The 21,910-nt window shown below is 49.9% G+C and overlaps 1 protein-coding gene across 3 annotated transcripts in view; it reads left to right on the top strand.

The window, feature by feature from the left end:
• ccdc135 (coiled-coil domain containing 135) overlaps positions 1-21,910 on the top strand; it is a 202,732-nt gene that overhangs the window by 96,927 nt on the left and 83,895 nt on the right. For all 3 annotated transcript variants that reach the window (XM_038783594.1, XM_038783604.1, XM_038783613.1), the window contains 3 exons: positions 7,568-7,786; positions 10,212-10,331; positions 18,162-18,234. In XM_038783594.1, coding sequence (XP_038639522.1) covers positions 7,568-7,786; positions 10,212-10,331; positions 18,162-18,234 — 412 coding nt within the window. The remainder of the gene's footprint in view (positions 1-7,567; positions 7,787-10,211; positions 10,332-18,161; positions 18,235-21,910) is intronic.

Here is a 21,910-nt window from a genome sequence, read left to right as displayed (position 1 = left end):
GGATTTGACCTTCTCTAGCTTAATAAAACCCGCCATGTCATTGATCCAGGTCTCCACGCTTGAGGGTCTCGCATCCTTCCATTGTAGCAAGATCCTCCGCCGGGCTACTAGGGACGCAAAGGCCAGCACACCGGCCTCTTTCACCTCCTGCACTCCCGGCTCCACCCCAACCCCAAAAATCGCGAGTCCCCAGCCTGGCTTGACCCTGGATCCTACCACCCTTGACACCGTCCTCACCACCCCTTTCCAGAACTCCTCCAGTGCCGGGCATGCCCAGAACATATGGGCATGGTTCGCTGGACTCCCCGAACACCTGACACACCTGTCTTCGCCCCCAAAGAACCTACTCATCCTAGACCCGGACATGTGGGCCCGGTGCAGCACCTTGAATTGGATGAGGCTAAGCCGCGCACATGAGGAGGAAGAGTTAACCCTCTCCAGGGCATCAGCCCATGTCCCGTCTTCGATCTGTTCCCCCAGTTCCCCCTCCCACTTAGCTTTCAGCTCCTCTACTGACGCCTCCTCCACCTCCTGCATTACCTTGTAGATATCAGATATCTTCCCCTCTCCGACCCAGACCCTCGAAAGCACCCTGTCGCTCACCCCCCTCACGGGAAGCGAAGGGAATTCCTCCACCTGCCGCCTAGCAAACGCCTTTACCTGCAGATACCTGAACATGTTCCCCGGGGGGAGCCCAAATTTCTCCTCCAACTCCCCCAGGCTCGCAAACCTCCCATCAATGAACAGGTCCCTCAGCTGTCTGATGCCCGCTCTGTGCCAACCCTGGAATCCCCCATCAATGTTCCCCGGGACGAACCGATGGTTCCCCCTTAGCGGAGCCTCCATCGAGCCCCCCACTTCTCCCCTATGTCGTCTCCACTGCCCCCAAATCTTGAGGGTAGCCGCCACCACCGGACTCGTGGTATACCTCGTAGGAGGGAGTGGCCACGGCGCCGTTACCAGGGGCCCCAGGCTTGTATCTCCACAGGACGCCCTCTCCATCCGTTTCCATGCTGCCCCCTCCCCCTCCATCACCCACTTGCGCACCATCGACACATTGGCCGCCCAATAATACCCCGAGAGATTGGGTAATGCCAGCCCCCCCCCCCATCTCTACCCCGCTCCAAGAAGACCCTCTTCACCCTCGGGGTCCCATGCGCCCAAACAAAGCTCATGATGCTGCTAGTCACCCTTCTAAAAAAGGCCCTAGGGATAAAGATGGGCAAACACTGAAAGAGGAACAAGAACCTCGGGAGAACTGTCATTTTGACGGACTGCACTCTACCCGCCAACGATAGTGGCACAATGTCCCACCTTTTAAATTCCTCCTCCATCTGCTCCACCAGCCTGGTAAAATTAAGCTTATGGAGAGTCCCCCAACTCCTAGCCACCTGCACCCCCAGGTATCTGAAACTCTTCACTGCCCTCTTAAACGGGAGCCTCCCAATTCCCTCCTCCTGATCACCCGGGTGCACTACAAATACCTCACTCTTGCCTAAATTTAACTTATAGCCCGAGAAGCCCCCAAACTCCGCTAACAGCTCCATCACCCCCGGCATTCCCCCTTCTGGGTCCGCCACATACAACAGCAGGTCATCCGCATACAGCGATACCCGATGTTGCTCCCCACCCCACACCAGACCCCTCCACCTCCCTGACTCCCTCAACGCCATAGCCAGAGGTTCAATCGCCAATGCAAAGAGCAAGGGAGACATGGGGCACCCCTGCCTGGTCCCACGGTAGAGCCTAAAGTACTCCAATCTCCTTCCATTGGTAACTACACTCGCCATCGGAGCCGCGTAGAGCAACCTCACCCATTTGATGAACCCCTCCCCGAATCCGAACCGCTCCAGCACCTCCCACAGGTACCCCCACTCAACTCTATCAAACGCTTTCTCTGCGTCCAGCGCCACCACTATCTCCGCCTCCCCCTCCACCGCCGGCATCATAATAACATTTAGCAATTTCCGCACGTTCGTGTTGAGCTGCCGTCCCTTGACAAATCCTGTCTGATCCTCGTGTATCACCCCTGGCACACAGTCCTCTATCATGGTGGCCAGGATCTTCGCCAGCAACTTAGCATCAACATTGAGGAGCGAGATAGGCCTGTATGATCCACACTGCAAGGGGTCCTTTTCCCGCTTCAGGATCAGAGAGATCAGCGCCCGCGACATCGTCGGGGGCAAAGCCCCTCCCTCCCATGCCTCATTGAAGGCTCGCACCAACAGGGGGCCCACCAGATCCGCATACCAGCGCCGGCTCTAGGGTTGCTGGCGCCCCGGGGCAAGCTGAACTTCAGCGCCCTTGGGGGGGGCGGGGGCGGGGGGGGCGGGGCCGGGGGGGGGGGCCGAGGGGGGGGGGCCGAGGGGGGGGGGCCGAGGGGGGGGGGCCTGAGGGGGAGGGGCCGAGGGCGGGGGGCCGAGGGGGGGGGGCCGAGGGGGGGGGGCGAGGGGGGGGGGCGAGGTGGGGCCGAGGCGGGGCGGGGGGGCGAGGCCGAGGAGGGGCGGGGGGGCGAGGCCGAGGAGGGGCGGGGGGGGGCGAGGCCGAGGAGGGGCGGGGGGGCGGACCCGAAGGGGGGGGCGGACCCGAAGGGGGGGCGGACCCGAGGGCGCGGGGGGGCGGACCCGAGGGGGGGGGCGGACCCGAGGGGGGGGCGGACGCGGGGGGCGGACCCGAAGGGGGGGCGGACCCGAGGGCGGGGCGGGGGGGCGGACCCGAGAGGGGGGCGGACACGCGGGGGGGCGGACCTAGCCGCATCTCACCTACGGAGCTGATGCGCCAACATCCTGCTCGCCTTCTCCCCATACTCATATACCGCGCCCTGCGCCCTCCTCCACTGTGTCTCCGCCTTTCTCGTGGTCAACAAGTCGAACTTGGCCTGCAAACTACGCCGTTCCCCCAGCAACCCCTCCTCCGGTGCCTCCGCGTACCTCCTATCCACATCCAGGAGCTCCCCCACCAGTCTCTCCCTCTCCTTCCTCTCCCTCCTTTCCCTATGGGCCCGGATGGAGATCAGCTCCCCCCGTCACTGCTTTCAGAGCCTCCCAGACCATCCCCACCCGGACCTCCCCCGTGTCGTTGGTATCAAGATACCCCTCAATACTTCCCCGGACCCTCCTACACACCTCCTCATCAGCCAGCATCCCCACATCCAGGCGCCATAGCGGGCGCTGGTCCTGCGCCTCCCCCATCTCCAGATCAACCCAGTGCGGAGTATGGTCTGAAATTGCTATGGCTGAATACTCGGCATCCTGCACCTTCGGGATCAATCCCCTGCTCAGGACGAAAAAATCTATTCGGGAATAAACCCTATGTACATGTGAGAAAAAGGAATACTCCCGCACCCTCGGCCTCCCAAACCTCCAGGGATCCACCCCTCCCATCTGGTCCATAAACCCCCTCAGCACTTTGGCCGCCGCCGGTCTCCCACCCGTCCTTGAACTGGACCGGTCCAGTGGGGGATCCAGCACTGTGTTAAAGTCTCCCCCCATGATCAGGCCCCCTGCCTCCAGGTCCGGAATGCGGCCCAACAAGCGCCTCATGAAGCCAGCATCATCCCAATTCGAGGCATACACATTAACCAGCACCACCTTCTCTCCCTGCAGCCTACCCTTCACCATAATATATCTGCCCTCCTTGTCCGACACCACCTCAGCCGCCTCGAACGCCACCCTCTTCCCCACCAGAATCGCCACCCCCCGGTTCTTCGCGTCCAATCCTGAGTGAAAAACCTGCCCCACCCACCCCTTCCTCAGACGAACCTGGTCCGCCACCTTCAAGTGGGTCTCCTGGAGCATAGCCACGTCCGCCTTCAGCCCCTTCAGATCAGAAAATACCCTAGTTCTCTTAACCGGCCCGTTCAGCCCCCTCACGTTCCAGGTGATCAGCCGGATCAGAGGGCAACCCGCCCCCCTCCCCCGCCGGCTAGCCATAGCTTATCGACTGCTCGCCCCAGGCCAGCGCGGCCCCGCCCGACCCGTTCCCCATGGCGATAACGCCTCTCCTCTCCCCCCGGCCCACACCAGCTCCTTCCTGGCCATTCCAGCAGCAACCCGGTACCCCCCCCCCCCCCACCCCACCCCACCCCACCCCACCCCCCAGCAGGCTAGGACCCCTCCTAGCCGCGACGCACCCTCCATGGTACTTCCATGAGTCAGCTGACTTCTGCTGACCCCGGCAGCTCCCGCCAAAACCCATCCCCTCCCGGCATGGGGTCATCCTCCTCTTGCCACACCTCCTTGGCACCGCTTCAGCGCGGGAAAGAAAACCAGTAGAGGCCACGCCCCCACCGCCAGCTCCACCCCCCCGCCACGCGGGAAACCAGAGGAAAGCCCGTGCTTTCATACTGCCACACCCCACCCTTCTGACGCAGCTCCCCAAAATCCAGTTTCACCCCGACCCCCAGCCCCGTACAGAAGGGAACATAAAAAACACAAACCCCCAACATTCCCGCATAACCCACAACCATACGCAACAGACAGACCCACCCGGAAACAGAGCAAAAAAAAAACCAGCATAAAAAACACATGTCAAAATTGCAAAACAGCAACAGCGAAAACAGCAACGGCCATAGTGTGTCCTCAGACCCTAGTTCGAGTCCAGCTTCTCCGCCTGTACAAAGGCCCACGCCTCCTCCGGAGACTCGAAGTAGTGGTGCCGGTCCTTGTATGTCACCCACAGGTGCGCAGGCTGCAGCATTCAAAATCTGACCTGCTTGGCATGCAGCACCGCCTTCGTCCAGTTGAACCCAGCCCGCCGCTTAGCCACCTCCGCAATCCAGTCCTGGTAGATTCGCACTACCGAGTTCTCCCACTTGCTGCTCCTCTCTTTCTTGGCCCAACGCAGCACACACTCCCGGTCGCTGAATCGATGGAACCGCACCAGCACCACCCGCTGGGGTTCATTTGTCTTGGGCCTCCTGGCCAGCACTCTGTGGGCTCCCTCAAGCTCCAGGGGTAGATGGAAGGACCCCGCTCCCATCAACGAGCTCAACATCGTGGTCACGTACCACGGGAGATCCGACCCCTCCAGCCCCTCCGCCAGGCCCAGGATCCTCAAATTCTTTCGCCTCGTGCGAACGTCCAGCTCCTCCAAGCAGTCTTGCCACTTTTTGTGAAGTGCCTCGTGCAACTTCACTTTCCCCACGAGGACCACGGCCTCCTCCTCCCGCTCAGCGGCCTGCTGCTGCAGCTCCCGATGGACATCTCCTGGGCCGCCTGGGTCTCAAGCAGCCTGTTGGTGGTCGCATTCAGGGAGTCCAGCAACTCAGCCTTCAGCTCCGCAAAACAGCGCAGAAGAGAAGCTTGCTGCTCCTGCCCCCACTTCCACCAGTCCTCGGGTGTTCCGCCGGCCGCCATTTTGTCCTTCTTCCCCCGCTTTTCTTGGGGAGCTGCTGCAGCCTTTTCCCTTGCCCCACTCCGGGTGAGCACCATAAATTGCAGGGAATGCTCCTCCAGACACCTTCCCCCACCGGGATTTGTCGAGACAGCGCCGTTTGGGGCCCTCAAATAGGCCCAAAAGTCCTTAAGTAGCGGGAGCTGCCGAACGTGCGGCTTAGCTCCGCATAGCTGCAACCGGAAGTCTCATCAATCAATTTTTTTGTGTGTGTAAAGACTACCCAGACCGGAGATATCACTGTTAGAACATAAGAAATAGGAGCAGGAATGGACTGGACGGCTTGCTGAGCCTGCTCCCCCATTCAGTACAATTATGATTGAATCTTTGGCTTCAATTTCACTGTCCTGCCTTCTCCCATATCCATTGATACCCTCAACGTCCAAAAATCTGTCTATGTTAGCCTTAAATATATTCAACAGTGGAGCATCCACAACCTTCTGAAATAGAATTCTGAAGATTCAAGACTTTTAAAATGAAAACAAAACTTCATCTCAGTCTTAAGTAATTCTCCCCTTATCCTGAGATTGTGCTCTTGTACTCTAGATTACCAGCCAGGGAAAACAACCTTTCAGTATCTACCCCGTCAAACCGCATCATAATTTTATATGTTGGTTAGAGGGTTCCCATAGTGCATTGGGGCTGGCGAACTGTTCGGGGTCACTTCTAGGGCTCCAGCGATTGGGACGCCATTTCTCTCACTACTTTGAGGAGTTCTGGCGAGCTGAGCTCCTCAGTGCACAAAATGGGGCTATGTGCAGCCTCAGCCATGCATTCCCTCCTGAGGTCCCCTACATAACCCGGGTGCTGTACATAGCATAGTACATAGCGTTGTATTTCTTGGCGCTGCGAGTGCCGGGAAACACGCGGCTAAATGTGCTCGCTATGGGACTTTGTTTGCATTTAGTTAAATCCCACCCTTGATTTCCCACAATTTCTGTTAAGGGAGACTGATTTTTGTGTGTTACTCCTGTATCTTCAATGCAATGAATATTGGCAGCCTAGCTCATAGGTACATAGGTATTAGGAGCAGAAGCAGGTAATTCAGCCCTTCTAGCGTGCTCTGCTATTCAATCAGATCATGGCTGATTTCTTCCTGGTCTCATATCCACCTCCCTGACTGTTCCCCAAATCCCTTAACTCATTTTTTAAAAATCAGAAATATATCCTTGAAACCACTTAATGATTCAGACTCCACCACAGTGTGGACAACTAGTTCCACAAGTGCACCACCCTCTGCAAGAAGTAGTTCCTCCTTATATCTGTTTTAAATCTACTGCCTCTCAACTTATATCTGTGACCTCTCATTCTAGATTGCTGCAAAGGGGGAACATTTGGTTTACATTTACTTTATCAATCCCTCTTAGTATTTTATGGACCTCAATCAGATCCTCTCTCATTCTTCTAAACCCTAGCGGGTATAAGCCCAAACTGTTCAATCTCTTCTCATTCACCAACCCTTTCATCGCCGGAATAAATCTGGTGAACCTCCTCTGAACAGCCTCCAATGCCATCACAGCCGTCCTCAAATAAGGAGACCAAAACTGGACACAATACTCCAGATGTTGTCTCACCAACATCCTAAACAATTGCAACAATGCTTCTCTACTTTTACGCTCCAGTCGTTTTGCAATAAACGCCAACATTCCAACTGACTTTTTAATTACATGCTGTACCTGCACACCGACTTTCTGTGAATCATGAACAAAGACACCCAGATCCCTCTGCTTTCCATTTAGATAATAATCAATGAAATCACCTATCATTCTTCCAAATTCCAGAGCGATAGGCCCAATTTACTCATAGGACAACTCTCTCATTTCAGGAACCAATCTAGTGAACTTCTGCTGCTCCAAGGCAAGCATATAATTTCTGAGACATGGAGGCCAATATTGCACACAGTCCTCGAGGTGTGGTCTCACCAAAGCCTGATTGCAGCACGTCTTCCTGTATTCCAATCCCCTTGCAGTAAAGGCCAACATGCCACTTGTCTTACAAAAAGCAAAATACTGCAGCTGCTGGAAATATTCAACATGCTGGAAAAGCTGAAACCGCGTGCAGTTTGATACTGATCTTTTGACATTGGTAACATTAAAGCCTTGAGTGAAAAAATTCAGTAGGAAGTAAGAATTATAAACATCAAACCTGAATTTATCATTTCCTCCTGTTTTAGCTCAAGATTAAAGGAACTCATGATGTGATGCATGGTCTATGGGTGCACTGTTGGGTTCTGGTGCTTGCAGGCAAAAGGGAAGTTCCAGAGAACTTCTTCATCGACCCTTTCACAGGAAACAGCTATAGAACTACGAACGAAAAATTCTTGGGAATCGAGAGCATCTGGAACCATCGTAATTACTGGGTGAACATGCAGGAATGCAAATTTGGTTGCAAGGTATTCTTCTCCTAGCCTTGAATCTAGAATCATCCAATTATGTGCAGGTCTTCTCTCTCTCTCTCTCTCTCTCTCTCTCTCTCTCTCTCTCTCTCTCCCCCCCCCCCCTTCCCCCCTTCCCCCCCACACACACACACACACCTCAATGGTGGCATGTGCCTATTTTCTCTTTTTTATCCAGTGGCATTGTCAAGTAGTCCCAAGAAACAAACTAATTATGCACAGCCACCTCTATTGTGTGCCACCCTTCCCCCTGACCTCCAAACTCAAGAAGAGTGCCACCTACTGCCACCCTGTGGCATTTCCATTTTCTTCACAATCCACAACCTTGTGCATCGACATCGTTACCAACTATAATCAATCAGTGGAGCAAGGTGGTGCACTGGTTAGCACTGCTGCCTCATGGCACTGAGGATCCAGGTTTGATCCCGGCCCAGGTCACTGTCCGTGTGGAGTTTGCACATTCTCCCTGTGTGGTCTCACCCCCACAACCCAGGTGGATTGGTCACGCTAAATTGCCCCTTAATCGGGAAAAAAAGAATTGTGTACTCTAAAATTTATATTTTAAAAAAATCAATCAGCACTGCACTTGGGTACTCTTGTGTTTTTTTAGAACTTGGAGGATTGCTCGGACTGATCTAAATGAATCTATCGGCAGATTTCAGACACTTGACTTTATTTTAATTTTTCCTAAATGAGCGGAGGCTTGTTGTGACATCTTTCCCTCCAGGACCTTGTGCTTGGATTGGGATGTGGGGGTAGTTTTGATACTGGGCACATGGTTAGGATGGAGTTCATTTCCTCTGCATGTTGCTTTTAGCTTTGGTCACTTATTCATGTTAAATCCATGTTACATTTAATGCAGTTTGGTTTAAGTGGGCTAGAATTGCATAAAGATAGTATACTCAGAAATTTAACGTGGATATGTTTAACTGGCACAGACAACAGCTCAGTGCCATGGCACAAGGTCTGGTTCATGGTCAGGTGTTTGGAGGTGACTCAGGCTCCCATCTAATCTTACTCCTGCATTTGGGTAGAATCTTTCATTGACACTAAAGTAGTCAGATGTTATGAGGAGCAGGAGAAAAGTTGTCGCTGAGATCTGTGGAGAAAATACAGTGAACAGAGCAAGTTAAATGTTTCACTCCCAACAAAAGAGGGAGTGCCAGTGGACATCACAATAGCTCATTACAAACTGCACCATGGCAGACTTATCCTAAAATATCCCAGATTGAGGAGAAGGCAGTTGTGTCTGTCATAATACACACTCACACACACCATGAGATAAAGACAAGCAGTGATAGACACCCAGGTTATCCAATCAACACACAGGACAGAAGACAACCAATCACTAGACAGAACACTAGAGGGAGGCTTCCCACTACAAAACACACGAGACATCAGCACTCCGCCTCTTTCTACTGATGACAACTGTAGTGACAGTCAGGGCGTATATATTAGTCAGCACATTCCACATGTGGCTCAGGGCTAGCCTGGTCTAGTTAGTTAGAGTTAGTATACTTAGAGTAGTAGAGTGTCAACCCAGAGCAAGCTGTGTGCCTTGTTACAGAAGTTCAATAAATTTTATGGAATCAACGTCTAAGTTTGGTGTCTGCTTTACAGTCTAACCGCATCCAGTTGCAGTCCGTGTTACCCCAGGGTTAATAACACGACAGTGCCGATCAGTGCTCTCCAACATTAAGCCCGATTGAAGATTGGGGCCAGCGAAGGGCCACCTCATTTGCATAGACTAAGAAGATGCTCCAACCCCAGCTAGCTGCTACTCTATGCCAGGTGGACACTTTCTGGCTGACCAGTTGTTTCTCTGCTGTCATCTCTCCAACTCACTTTAGTTGTGGTCCTATTGGCTGATATTGAAAGCTGCCAATCCAGAATAGAATTCTGGACAAGGCCACTCACCAATCTGTGGGTCCCACATGTGCCCCAGTGGACGTCAGTATACCTCATCTGTCTCTCTCTCTCTCTCCATGCTTTGGCTGCCGCTTCCATACTTCTTCTTCAGTGCAGCTCAGGGGTGGAAGTTCTGGTTTAGGATGTCCCAGCTCCTATTTTCACACCCAACCCACCAAGCTTAACATTTCAGGGTTCTGTCAGTTTCCCACCAATATTACAGTGTTAACCTATAAAACCTCCAACTTGTTTGAGACAGGCAGGATACCATTTACAGGTAATAGAAAAGAGAAACTATGAATGACAATTTTGGGTAAACTGTTCTGCCTGTGAAATTCCTCTGGGCCTCTCTACTTTCATTATTTTTGCAGGAACCCAATGAGTAAACAGGGTTTCTGCTGAACTTGTGCCACGGTTACAGCAGTGAGGTGAGAGAGGCCCTGAGAAAAGTTCTGACAAATGTTACTTTATAATGTAATCAAGAAGTGATGGTGTTATTCTTTTTTTTCTCTAGGATATGGTCTTTGACCTTGGCGACCCTGTGAGATGGGAATACATGCTGCCGAGCACTGAGAATGTCCAACTTGCCATCCCTGATTCGTATGATTACCTTATAGACGAGGGCTTTGATGATGTGAGATCTGATTGATAACAGATAGCATTAATTCATTAGATTTCAAAACTTCTTTAACCTAGAGCAAGAGTAAAATCTTCCCTTTCCTTGTTTGCCTGCATTAGGGATCGGGTTCAGTTGTGCCCTGCCCTTATGAGATGTGGTGCGGGGGGGCTCAGTGACCACTTATAGGTATGTTGGGGCTTTGGGGGTGGGGGGGGTCTGGAGGCCGTGTAGGGGGGTTCAGAGATCGGAGCGACTTTTAAAAATGGCACCCCAATCTCTTCCTGTATTAGTTCCAAGGAGCAGTCTAGGAGGGAAGAGTAATAGAACAGTGAGTATAAAAACCTTACCTTGGGGATCGATGGCCTAGTTCCAGGGAGCAGTCTCAGAGGGCGGAGTACCAGACCGGTGTGTATAAAAACCTTATCTCGGGGATCGATGGCCTAGTTCCTGGAGGTAGTCTCTGAGTGTGGAGTACTTAAAGCGGTGAGTGTAAAAACCTTACCTTGGGGATCAATGACCTAGTTCCAGGAGGTAGCCGCAGAGTGTGGAGTTCAAAGCGGTGAGTGTAAAACGTAACTTCACTTGGGTGAAAAAAAACACAAAAAGGGACATCACAGAAAAGTTGTGACCTGATTGGCTGGTAGGGAATCCGCACTGAATTTGAAAATAAAGCATTGATAAGCTAATTAAACCTAAATAATTAACTAAGTAGAGAAGTAACTTAATTGGAAGGAGAATTACTGTATTTTGCATTTAATATGTTTAGTAGCATGAGCACTAGGGACCATATACTTAATTGTAACTAAGGATTTAATAAATATTTATATTTAATTAATTAATTAATTAGTGCTGGAAATGTCAGTTAGAGGGGTAAAGTGCTTCACCTGTGGGATGTGGGAGGTCTGTGAAACTTCCAGCATTTCGGACAACTACATCTTCAGGAAGTGTATCCAATTGCAGCTCCTCACAGACCGCATGGATCGGTTGGAGCAGGCGTTGTATGCACCGAGTGGAAAGCACCATAGACAGGAGTTTTAGAGACGTGGTTACACCCAAGGTGCAGATAGATCGGTGACGCTGGAAGGGGCAGGGAATCAGTGCAGGAATCCCCTGTGTCTGTCCCCCTTGTTAACAAGTATATAGTTTTGGATACTATTGAGGGGATGGCCTATCAGAGGAGAACAACAATAGCAGCCAGAGCAGTGCTACCTGGGCTAGCTCTGTTATTCAGCAGGGAGGGACAAAACACAGAAGAGCAATAGTTATAGGGGACTTTATAGTCAGGGGCACAGATAGGCGCTTCCATGGTCCTGAGACTCCAGGGTGGTATGTTTCCTCCCTGGTGCCAGGGTTAAGGATATCTCTGAATGGCCAAGGGCCAATGGGAAGGGGAGGGTGAACAGCCAGTGGTTGTGGTACACATTGGTACCCACAATTCAGGCAGAAACAGTGATGAAGTCACTCCTTCAGGGGAGCTCAGGGATTTAGGTAGTTAATTAAAAAACAAGGGCCGGGATTCTCTGAACCCGCGCCAGTGACGCGGAAAATACCTGTCATGCCGCTCTGATGCCGGGACGCGATTCTCCGGCGCCGGTGCAGCGGCCCCCGCGACGCTTATCCGTGGTCGACCGGCCAAATTCCCGCCGGCGTGGTTCCAACCTGGTACCATCTGGTGGGTGCTCGGGCCCGCGGCCGCGATGGCCTTCCTGGTGGGGGGGGATCAGGCTCCAGAGGGGGGGGGGCTCCACAACGTCCAGGCCCACGATCGGGGGCTCCCGATCGGCAGGCACTCACAATCTGGAGAGGGCCTACCTCCTTCCGCGCGGGCCCGCTGTAGGGCTCCGCCATGTTGCATGGCGCCGGCATGGAAACGGCTGCCACGCGGATGCGCGGACCTACGCCGGCAGTGCAGGGCCGTGTATCGGCGATGGAGCTGTATAGAGCACTCCGGCGCTGTGCTGGCCCCCTGAGGGCCGTTGAATCGCTGGGCCAGGAGGCCCGTTGACGCCGGTGTGAAACACTCCAGTGTTTACACCGGCGTCAACACTTAGCCGGGATTTCTGAAAATCCCCACCAGGACCTCTCGGGTTGTAACCTCAGGATTACTCCCTGTGCCATGTGCCAGTGAGGCTAGAAATAGGAAGATGATGCAGCTAAACACGTGGCTAAATAGCTGGTGTAGAAGGTAGGGTTTCCGATATCAATGGGATCTCTTCTGGGACAGGTGGGACAATAAGGATGGGTTGCACCTAAACTGGAGGGGCATAAGTATCTGGCCGTGAGGTTTGCTGGCATCACTCGGGAGAGTATAAACTAGTATTGAGGGGGGTGTGGAAGCCAGAGCAGTAGGTCAGAAGGTGAAATAACTGAGGGGGAACTAGTGAATATGACCAGTAAGACTGAAAGGAAGAGCAGAAGGGGGATGTTGGTGAACACAGCAGGACTGGTGGTCTGAAGTGCATTTGTTTCAATGCGAGAAGTATAACAGGTAAGGCAGATGGATTTGTACTTGAAACAATGATGTTGTTGCTATCACAGAGACTTGGCTGAGGGAAGGACAGGATTGGCAGCTAAAAGTTCCAGGATTTGGATGCTTTAGGTGGGATAGACCAGAATAAGACCATAAGGCATAGGAACAGAATTAGGCCATTCACCCCATCGGTCTACTCCACCATTCATTCATGGCTGATATGTTTGTCATCCCCATTCTCCAGCCTTCTCCCCAGGATCCCTGATCCCCCTATTAATCAAGAATCTATCTAACGCTGCCATAAAGTCACTCAGTGATTTGGCTCCACAGCCTTCTGCGGGAAAGAGTTCCACAGATTCACCACCCTCTGGCTGAAGAAATTCCTCCTCATTTCAGTTTTAAAGGATCAGTCTGAGACTGTGCCCTCATGTTCTAGTTTTTCCTACTAGTGGAAACAACCTCTTCAATTCCTCTCTATCTAGGCTTCTCAGTACCCTGTACGTTTCAATAAGATCCCCCCATATCCATCCAAACTCCAACGAGTACAGACACAGAGTCGTCAACTGCTCCTCATGTGACAGGCTCTTCATTCCAGGGATCATTCTTGTGAACCTTCCCTGGACCCTTTCCAAGGCCAGCACATCCTTCCTTAGATAAGGGGCCCAAAATTGCTCAGAATATTCCAAATGGGGTCTGACCAGAGCCTTATGCAGGCTCAGAAGTTCATCCCTGCTCTTGTATTTGAGCCCTCTCGACATGAATGGTAACATTGCATTTGCCTTCCTAATTGCCGACTGAACCTGCATATTAACCTTCAGAGAATCATGAATAAGGACTCCCAAATCCCTTTGTGCTTCTGATTTCCTAAGCCTTTTCCCACTTAGAAAATAATCTATGCCGCCATTCTTCCTACCAAAGAGTAACCTCATACTTTTCCACATTGTTTTCCATCTGCCACTTCTTTGCCCACTCTCCTGTCCAAGTCCTTCTGCAGCCCTTCTGTTTCCTCAATACTACCTGTCCCTCTGCATATTTTTGTATTGTCTGCAAACTTTGCAACAGTGCCCTCAGTTCCTTCTTCCAGATCATTTATGTATATTGTTTAAAGTTGAGGTCCCAACACTGACCCCTAAGGCACACCACTAGTCACCGGCTGCCATCCTGAAAAAGATCCCTTTATCCCCACTCTCTGCCTTCTGCCAGTCAGCCAATCCTCTATCCATGCCAGCATCTTGCCCTTAACACCATGGCTCTTAACTTAATTAACAGCCTCTTATACAGCACCTTGTCAAAAACCTTAGAATTTACAGTGCAGAAGGAGGCCATTCGAGTCTGCACCGGCGCTTGGAAAGAGCACCCTACTTAAGCCCCACACCTCCATTCTATCCCCTTTATCCCCACCTAACCTTTTTGGACACTAAGGGCAGTTTAGAATGGTCAGTCTACCTAACCTGCACATCTTTGGACTGTGTGAGGAAAGCAGAGCACCTGGAGGAAACCCACACACACACACACGGGTAGAACATGCAGACTCCACTCAGACAGTGACCCAAGCCGGGAATCGAACTTGGGACCCTGGAGCTGTGAAGCAACCATGCTAACCACTATGCTACCGTGCTGCCTTCTAGAAATCTAAATAGATCACGTCCACTGGTTCTCCTTTGTCTAACTTTCTTGTTCCCTCCTGAAAGAATTCTAGCAGATTTGTCAGACAGGCACTTCCAATTTACTCCGCAACTTCATCTTTCATAACAGACTCTAAAATCTTACCAATGACCAAAGTCAGGCTAACCGGCCTATAATTTCCCACCTTCTCCCTCCCTCCCTTCCTCCAGTGATTCCAGTGATCACCACAAATGCCTCCACAATCTCCTCAGCTATCTCCTTTAGAACCCTGCGGTGTAATCCATCCTGTCCAGGTGATTTATCCGCCTTCAGACCTTTCAGTTTCTCCAGAACCTTCTCCTTAGTGATGGCCACTATACTTACCTCTGCCCCCTGAATCTCCTGAGGTTTTGGTATCCTACTGGCGTCTTCCACCATGAAGACTGATGCAAAGTAACTATTCAGTTCCTCTGCCATTTCTTTGTTTCCTATTACTACTTCTCCAGCCTCGTTTTCCAGTAATCCAATGCCTATTCTTGCTTCTCTCTTACCTTTCATACATTGAAAAAACTCTTGCTATCTTTTATATTACTAGCTAGCTTACACTCATGTTTCATCTTCTCCCCCCTTATTGCTTTTTTAGTTGTCCTCTGCTCGCTTTTAAAGACTTCCCAATCCTCTAGCTTCCCACTAATGCTCGCCGCTTTGTATGCCTTTTCTTTTGCTTTCCTGCTGTCCTTGACTTCCCTCACCAGCCATGGATGCCTCGTCCTCCCCTCAGCATATTTCCTCCTCCTTGGGATGAATTTCTGTTGTGCCTCCCGACTAACCCCAAAAAACCCCTGCCATTACTGTTCCACCGTATTCCCTGCTAGTGTCCCTTCTAATCAACACTGGCCAGCCAGCTCCTCCCTCATGTCTTTGTAGTTACCTTTATTCAATTGTAACACCGCTAAATCTGATTCCAGCTTCTCCCTCTCAAACTGAGGGGTAAATCACTGTTTTTCAAATTTTTTCCCGGGGAACCATTTTTACCAACTGGCCAACCTTCGGGCCCCACACCGGTCGACATTTGCGACCCACGCCGGTTGACCTTCTCGACCTACGCTGGCTGACCTTCGGGACCCATGCTGGCCAACATTCCCAACCCACCATCATGGTTCCGTGACCCGCACTCAGGTCAAGACCCCCACTTTGAAAATGCCTGGGGTAAATTCTATCATATTGTGGTCACTGCCCCATAAGAGTTCCTTCACCTTAAGTTCCCTCATCAATTCTGCCTCATTAAACATCACCAAATCGAGAATTGCCTGTTGCCTCCTGAGCTCTGTCACAAGTTGCTCCAAAAAACCATCTTAGACATTCCACAAATTCCTTTTCTTGGGATCCATTACCAACCTGATTTTCCCAGTCCACCTGCATATTGAAGTCTTCTATTGATTTTTGTAACAATGTCTTTCTTATAAGCCTTTTCTATCTCCTGATTTATTTTCTGACTCACATCCTGACTACTGCAAGGGGGCCTGTACATAGACTCCCATCGGGGTCTTTTTTTCTTTGCAATTCCTCAACTCTATCCACACAGATTTTATGCCTTCTGATCCTATATCACTTCTTGCTATCGATTTAATTTAATTCCTTACTAATAATGCAACCCACGTCCCCTCTGCACATCTGCCTGTCCTTTCGATAGAACACATATCCTTGGATATTTAGATCCCAACCCTGATCCCCACAATTAGTAAGAATAAACAACCACACCTCCTGCATAATAGTCCTCAATACTGGGGCCCCGCAAGGCTGTGTACTTAGCCCCCCTACTAACTCCCTATACACACACGACTGCGTGGCATAATTCGGTTCCAACTCCATCTACAAGTTTGTTGACGACACGACCATAGTGGGTCGGATCTCAAACAATGATGAGTCAGAATACAGGAGGGAGATAGAGAACTTAGTGGAGCGGTGTATCAACAACAATCTATCCCGCAATGCCAGCAGACCTCAAGAGCTGGTCATTGACTTCAGGAAGGTTTGACTTTCAAAAGGTTAAGTGGGGTACTGAGTTCCAGGGTTATAATAGATTATCATAGAATTTACAGTGCAGAAGGAGGCCATTTGGCCAATCGAGTCTGCATCGGCTCTTGGAAAGAGCACCCCTCCCCCCAAGGTCAACACCTCCACCCTCTCCCCATAACCCAGTAACCTCACCCAACACTAAGGGCAATTGTGGACACTAAGGGCAATTCAGCATGGCCAATCCACCTAATCTGCACATCTTTGGACTGTGGGAGGAAACCGGAGCACCCGGAGGAAACCCACGCCCACACCGGGAGGATGTGCAGACACCGCACAGACAGTGACCCGAGCCGGAATCGATCCTGGGACCCTGGAGCTGTGAAGCAATTGTGTTATCCACAATGCTACCGTGCTACCGTGCTGTTAGAGTGGGGTGCTCTTTCCAAGGGCTGGTACAGACTCAATAGGCCTCTTTTTGCACTGTAAATTCTATGATTCTATGATAAGCACAGTACTGTACACACCCATGTCTGCATCAACGGGGCTGAGGTGGAGATGGTTGACAGCTTTGAATTCCGAGGTATGCACATCACCAAAAATCTGTCCTGGTCCACTCATGTTACCGCTACCACCTAGAAAGCAACAACAGCGCCTTTACTTCCTCAGGAAACTAAGGATATTCGGCATGTCCACACTGACTCTTACCAACTTTTACAGATGCACCATAGGAAGTATCCTATCTGGCTGCAACACAGCCTGGTATGGCAACTGCTCGGCCCAAGACCGCAAGAGCCGTGAACACAGCCCAGTCCATCACACAAACCTGCCTCCCATCCATTGACTCTGTCTACACCTCCCGCTGCCATGGGAAAGCAGGCAGCATAATCAAAGACCCCTCCCACCCGCCGTACTCACTCTCCAACTTCTTCCATTGGGCAGGAGATACAAAAGTCTGAGAACAGGCACAAACAGATTCAAAAACAGCTTCTTCCCTGCTGTTCCCAGAATCCTAAACGACCCTCTTATGGACGGACCTGATTAATACTCCACTCTTATGTGCTTCACCAGATGTCTGTGCCTATGTATTTACATTGTGTACCTTGTGTGCCCTCTTATGTATTTTCTTTTCTTTTTATGTACTAAATGATATTTGAGCTGCTTGCAGAACAATACTTTGCACTGTATCTCGGTACACGTGACAATAAACAAATCCCTTTCCAGGCAAACAGGTTGAGTGTGTGAACCTGCAAATCCTTTCAAACATGCTAATGGGTGGTGGTAAGAGTGAGAGAGACACCTGGTCAGCCACTCTTGGGTGGAGTGGCGCCCCCTAAAGCTATAAGCCTCTGGCGACAAACAAGCGACCTGTTCTGGGAATTAGGAAACGGATGAAAATCTGCCTTAGTGCGCCTCTAGATGCGGGAACGGAATTCGAATGGATTCTAAGTTTTAATTGGGGTAAGTAGATTCTGATTGGATATGGGAACTCGAGCTGCATTTTGCCCTCTCAAACCCAGGGGCACTGAGATCGTTTGTAATAACCAATTCCAATTCTCTTCCTGCACCTAGTGGTGTTCTGAGGCAGGCTTTCATCTGGCATTAGCCAGATTTCACCCTTTGGACTTTCTGTTCTTTGTGGTTTGGATGCACACTTGCTAATTATCTGAACTTGTGGGTGAACAGAGAGTTGGAAAATTCAGATAAAAGGTTTAAAATGATTGTGCTTTCACAACACTAACTTTCTGTTTCAGGATGAGAAGGAAATTGAAAGGTTTTTTGACATGCCTCCGTCATGGATACAGGAAATCAATATTCCTTCTAAAGGTAAAATGGCCTGCCCTAGTATCTTGTCTTATTTTCTGAAATGATGTTGCCCAAAGTAAAAATTAGGGATAAGGACAGATTAATTAATTTGTTAAAAAATAAACAGCCAAAGCTAATTACTGAAATCAGTTTTATTATCATAATTTACTTATTGTATCAGAATATACCCGAGATGTGTTGCTCTTGACTTTCTCGATCTTAAAATGATAGTCATACATTTGCATTTATGTTGCAACTGTGTGTAGGAAAGAACATGGATTTCAGGAACCAATCCAGTGAATTTTCATAGTATCATAGTATCATTACAGTACAGAAGGAGGCCATGTGGCCCATCATTTTCATAGCACCTCTCTGCAAGAGGAATTCTAGTCACACTCCCCTAAACCTTCCCCGCACCAGGCAAATCTTTTCTGTTTCGGTAATTATCCAATTCCCTTATGAAACACTCAATTGATTCAGCCTCCACGACATTCCCAAACAGTCCATTCCAGAGCCTTACCAATTGTTGCGTAAATAATTTATTCCACATGTAACTGTTCTTTTGCTAATCACCTTAAATTGTGTCCTCTGTCTCATGTCTAAGGACAACCATCAGCTAGAAGCTTTATTGAACTGGTTGATGTACCATCAATTGGACGCGAGACACGATAAAGATCCAAACTGTGGCTTTAATCAGCTAGTTGTTAGCCCGGTGGTCGACTACGGAGAAAGGCCGACTGCCGGGAAACCTGGGTACTTACACCCCGCCTCGGAGGCGGGGTCTACTAGCCTCTCGACCAATTGGTGAGTAGTCACATGACTTGTCCCAGCCAATCAGACGAGAGGCACATGACCAGTCAGAGCCAATGGGAAACCAATGCTCTGCACCAATGGCAGTGCTCCCACTCATATCACCACACTGGTCTGAAGGTGTCTACCTCTATAGCCTATGGGCAGAGTCACATGACTATGGAGGGCCAGATATTCGGGGCCTCACGGTAGCATGGTGGTTAGCATCAATGCTTCACAGCGCCAGGGTCCCAGGTTCGATTCCCGGCTGGGTCACTGTCTGTGTGGAGTCTGCACGTCCTCCCCGTGTGTGCGTGGGTTTCCTCCGGGTGCTCCGGTTTCCTCCCACAGTCCAAAGATGTGCGGGTTAGGTGGATTGGCCATGATAAATTGCCCGTAGTGTAAGGTTAATGGGGGGATTGTTGGGTTACGGGTTACGTGGGTTTAAGTAGGGTGATCATTGCTCGGCACAACATCGAGGGCCGAAGGGCCTGTTCTGTGCTGTACTGTTCTATGTTCTATGTTCTATGTTCTATGTTATATGTCTATCAGACTGATTACATTTCAAAACACAAATATCCTCCTTTTCATATCAAACAAAGATATAAACATTCTCCTTTTCCTAGCAAACAAAGTCATATTTGCATGCACAATCCTATGTAACTGAGTTACCCAAGTTACCCACTATACACCCACTGTTTTCATGCATTATCAATTGTTTGTTCTGCTCAGTCAATTACTGCGCATGCATTGCACATATGATGTTCAAATCATGCAGGTCTCGAAATGGTCCACATGTGCATCGACATTGGTTGTATGTCTGGGTGATGTTCCTTGTCCGGAGAGTGTTGTCCTGTGGCACAATTTGCCTTGGCGATCATTGGAGACACGTGAATCTCTGGGATTGATGGCAATTCTGTACGCAATCAGCTGGTGAGGTCAATTCTTCCCGACCAGCCGATTGCAGTGAAGGAGCTGCTTTGCTAGTTGAGTGTACATGTCGGCGATTGCGCCTGTTGTATATCTGGTTGAGATTTTTTTATTCTAACTTTGAACTGCCAGATGTGAAATTGTGGGTCATTTTTTCCTCCTGGTATCTTTATGTCATCTCTGAAATGTGTTTGTTCTGATCTCACAGCTTTGTTCATTGCAGTCATCGGTTTATTGTCTGTTTTCACCGGAATCTTGTTCTTCAAATCCTCCACTTCAGGTCTGATGTGAGCAATGAAATGAAAAATGAAAATGAAAATTTCCTGTAGAACTGAATCATTTACCTTCAATCTATCCATGTAACTGAAGTTCCTCATCGCTGGAACCACTCTTGTAAATTTTCTCTGCATCCTTTCAAATGCCTTCCCATCCTTCCTAAAGTGTGGTACCCAGAACTGGACCCAATACTCCAGTTGAGGCTCAATGAATGTTTTGTCAATTTTCTTTATATCTGTTTGCTTTTTTATTCTATGCCTCTGTTTAGAAATCCCAGGATCTCTTATCTCTTTTCACCAATTTTCTGAACATCCGCTGACACCGACAACAAATTGTGCGAATTCTATCCCAAGTCTTTCTGCTCCTGCACTCCCTTTAGAATTGCACCATTTACATAATATTGCTTCGTTCTTCCTGCCAAAATATCCCACTGAATTATTTCTCTAATTAAATTTCATCTGCCAGGTGTCCACCCATCACACCAGCGTGTCGATGCCCTTATGAAGTCTGCACTATCCTCCTTACAGTTCACAATACTTCCAAGGTTTGTGTAATTTGCAAATTTTGAAATTGCACCCTCTACACCAAAGTCTATGGGCGTAATTCTCCCAAAGGGGATCAAGGTTTAGCCCGTTTAGCCGGTACGTTTCCTGGTGTTTGCAGTGCTGAGAAAATCAAAGCTATTCAATGCGACTCGCGTTGAAATTTTAAAAAATTCATTTTTACAAAGGGCATCATTGGTTAGGCCATAATTTATTGCCCATCCCTAGATGCCATTCAGAAGGTGGTGGTGAGTTGCCTTCTTGTACCGCTGCAGTCCTTGATGTATAGGTACACCCACTGTGCTATTAGAGAGGGAGTTCCAGGATGTTGCCCCAGCGACTTTCCAGGTCCGGGTGGTGGGTGACTTGGAGAAGAACCTCCGGGTGGTGGGGTTCCCAGGTATTTGCTGCCCTTGTCCTTCTAGATGGTAATGTTCATGGGTTTGGAAGGTGTTGTCTAAGGAGCCTTGGTGAGTTACTGCAGTGAATCACGTAGATGGCACTCATGGCTGCCACTGTTAGTCGGTGATGGAGGGTTTGAATGTTTGTGGAAGGGGGAGCAATCAAGCGGGCTGCATTGTCCTGGACGGAATCGAGCTTCTTGAGTGTTGTTGGAACTGCAGTCATCCAGACAAATGGAGAGTATTCCATTCCACTCCTGACTTGTGCCTTGTAGATGGTGGACAGGCTTTGGGGGGCGTCAGGAGGTGAGTTACTTGCCGTACGATTCCTAGTCTTTGACCTGCCCTGGTAGCCACAGTATTAATGTGGCTAGCCCAGTTCAGTTTTTGATCAGTGGTAACCCTCAGGATGTTGACAGTGAAGGATTCAGTGATGGTGATGCCAGTGAATATCAAGGGGCAGTGCTTAGATTCTCTCTGGCAGGAGATGGTCATTGCCTGGCACTTGTGTGGTGTGAATGTAACTTGCCACTTGTCATTCAAGCCTGGATATTGTCCAGGTCTTGCTGCATTTGGACACAGACTGCTTCATTATCTGAGGAGTCACGAATGGTGCTGAACATTGTGCAGTCATCCGCAAACATCTTCTTCTGACCTTATGATGGAAGGGAGGTCATTGATGGAGCAGGTGAAGGTGGAGCTGAGATGATTGACCTCCAACCACCATAACCATCTTCCTTTGTGCCAGGTATGACTCCA

The sequence above is a fragment of the Scyliorhinus canicula genome, chromosome 2, assembly GCF_902713615.1.
Source record: "Scyliorhinus canicula chromosome 2, sScyCan1.1, whole genome shotgun sequence".
Classification (NCBI taxonomy): domain Eukaryota; kingdom Metazoa; phylum Chordata; class Chondrichthyes; order Carcharhiniformes; family Scyliorhinidae; genus Scyliorhinus; species Scyliorhinus canicula.
The sequence above is the reverse complement of the archived record's forward strand: the minus strand, read 5'-3'. Positions and strand labels throughout refer to the sequence as shown.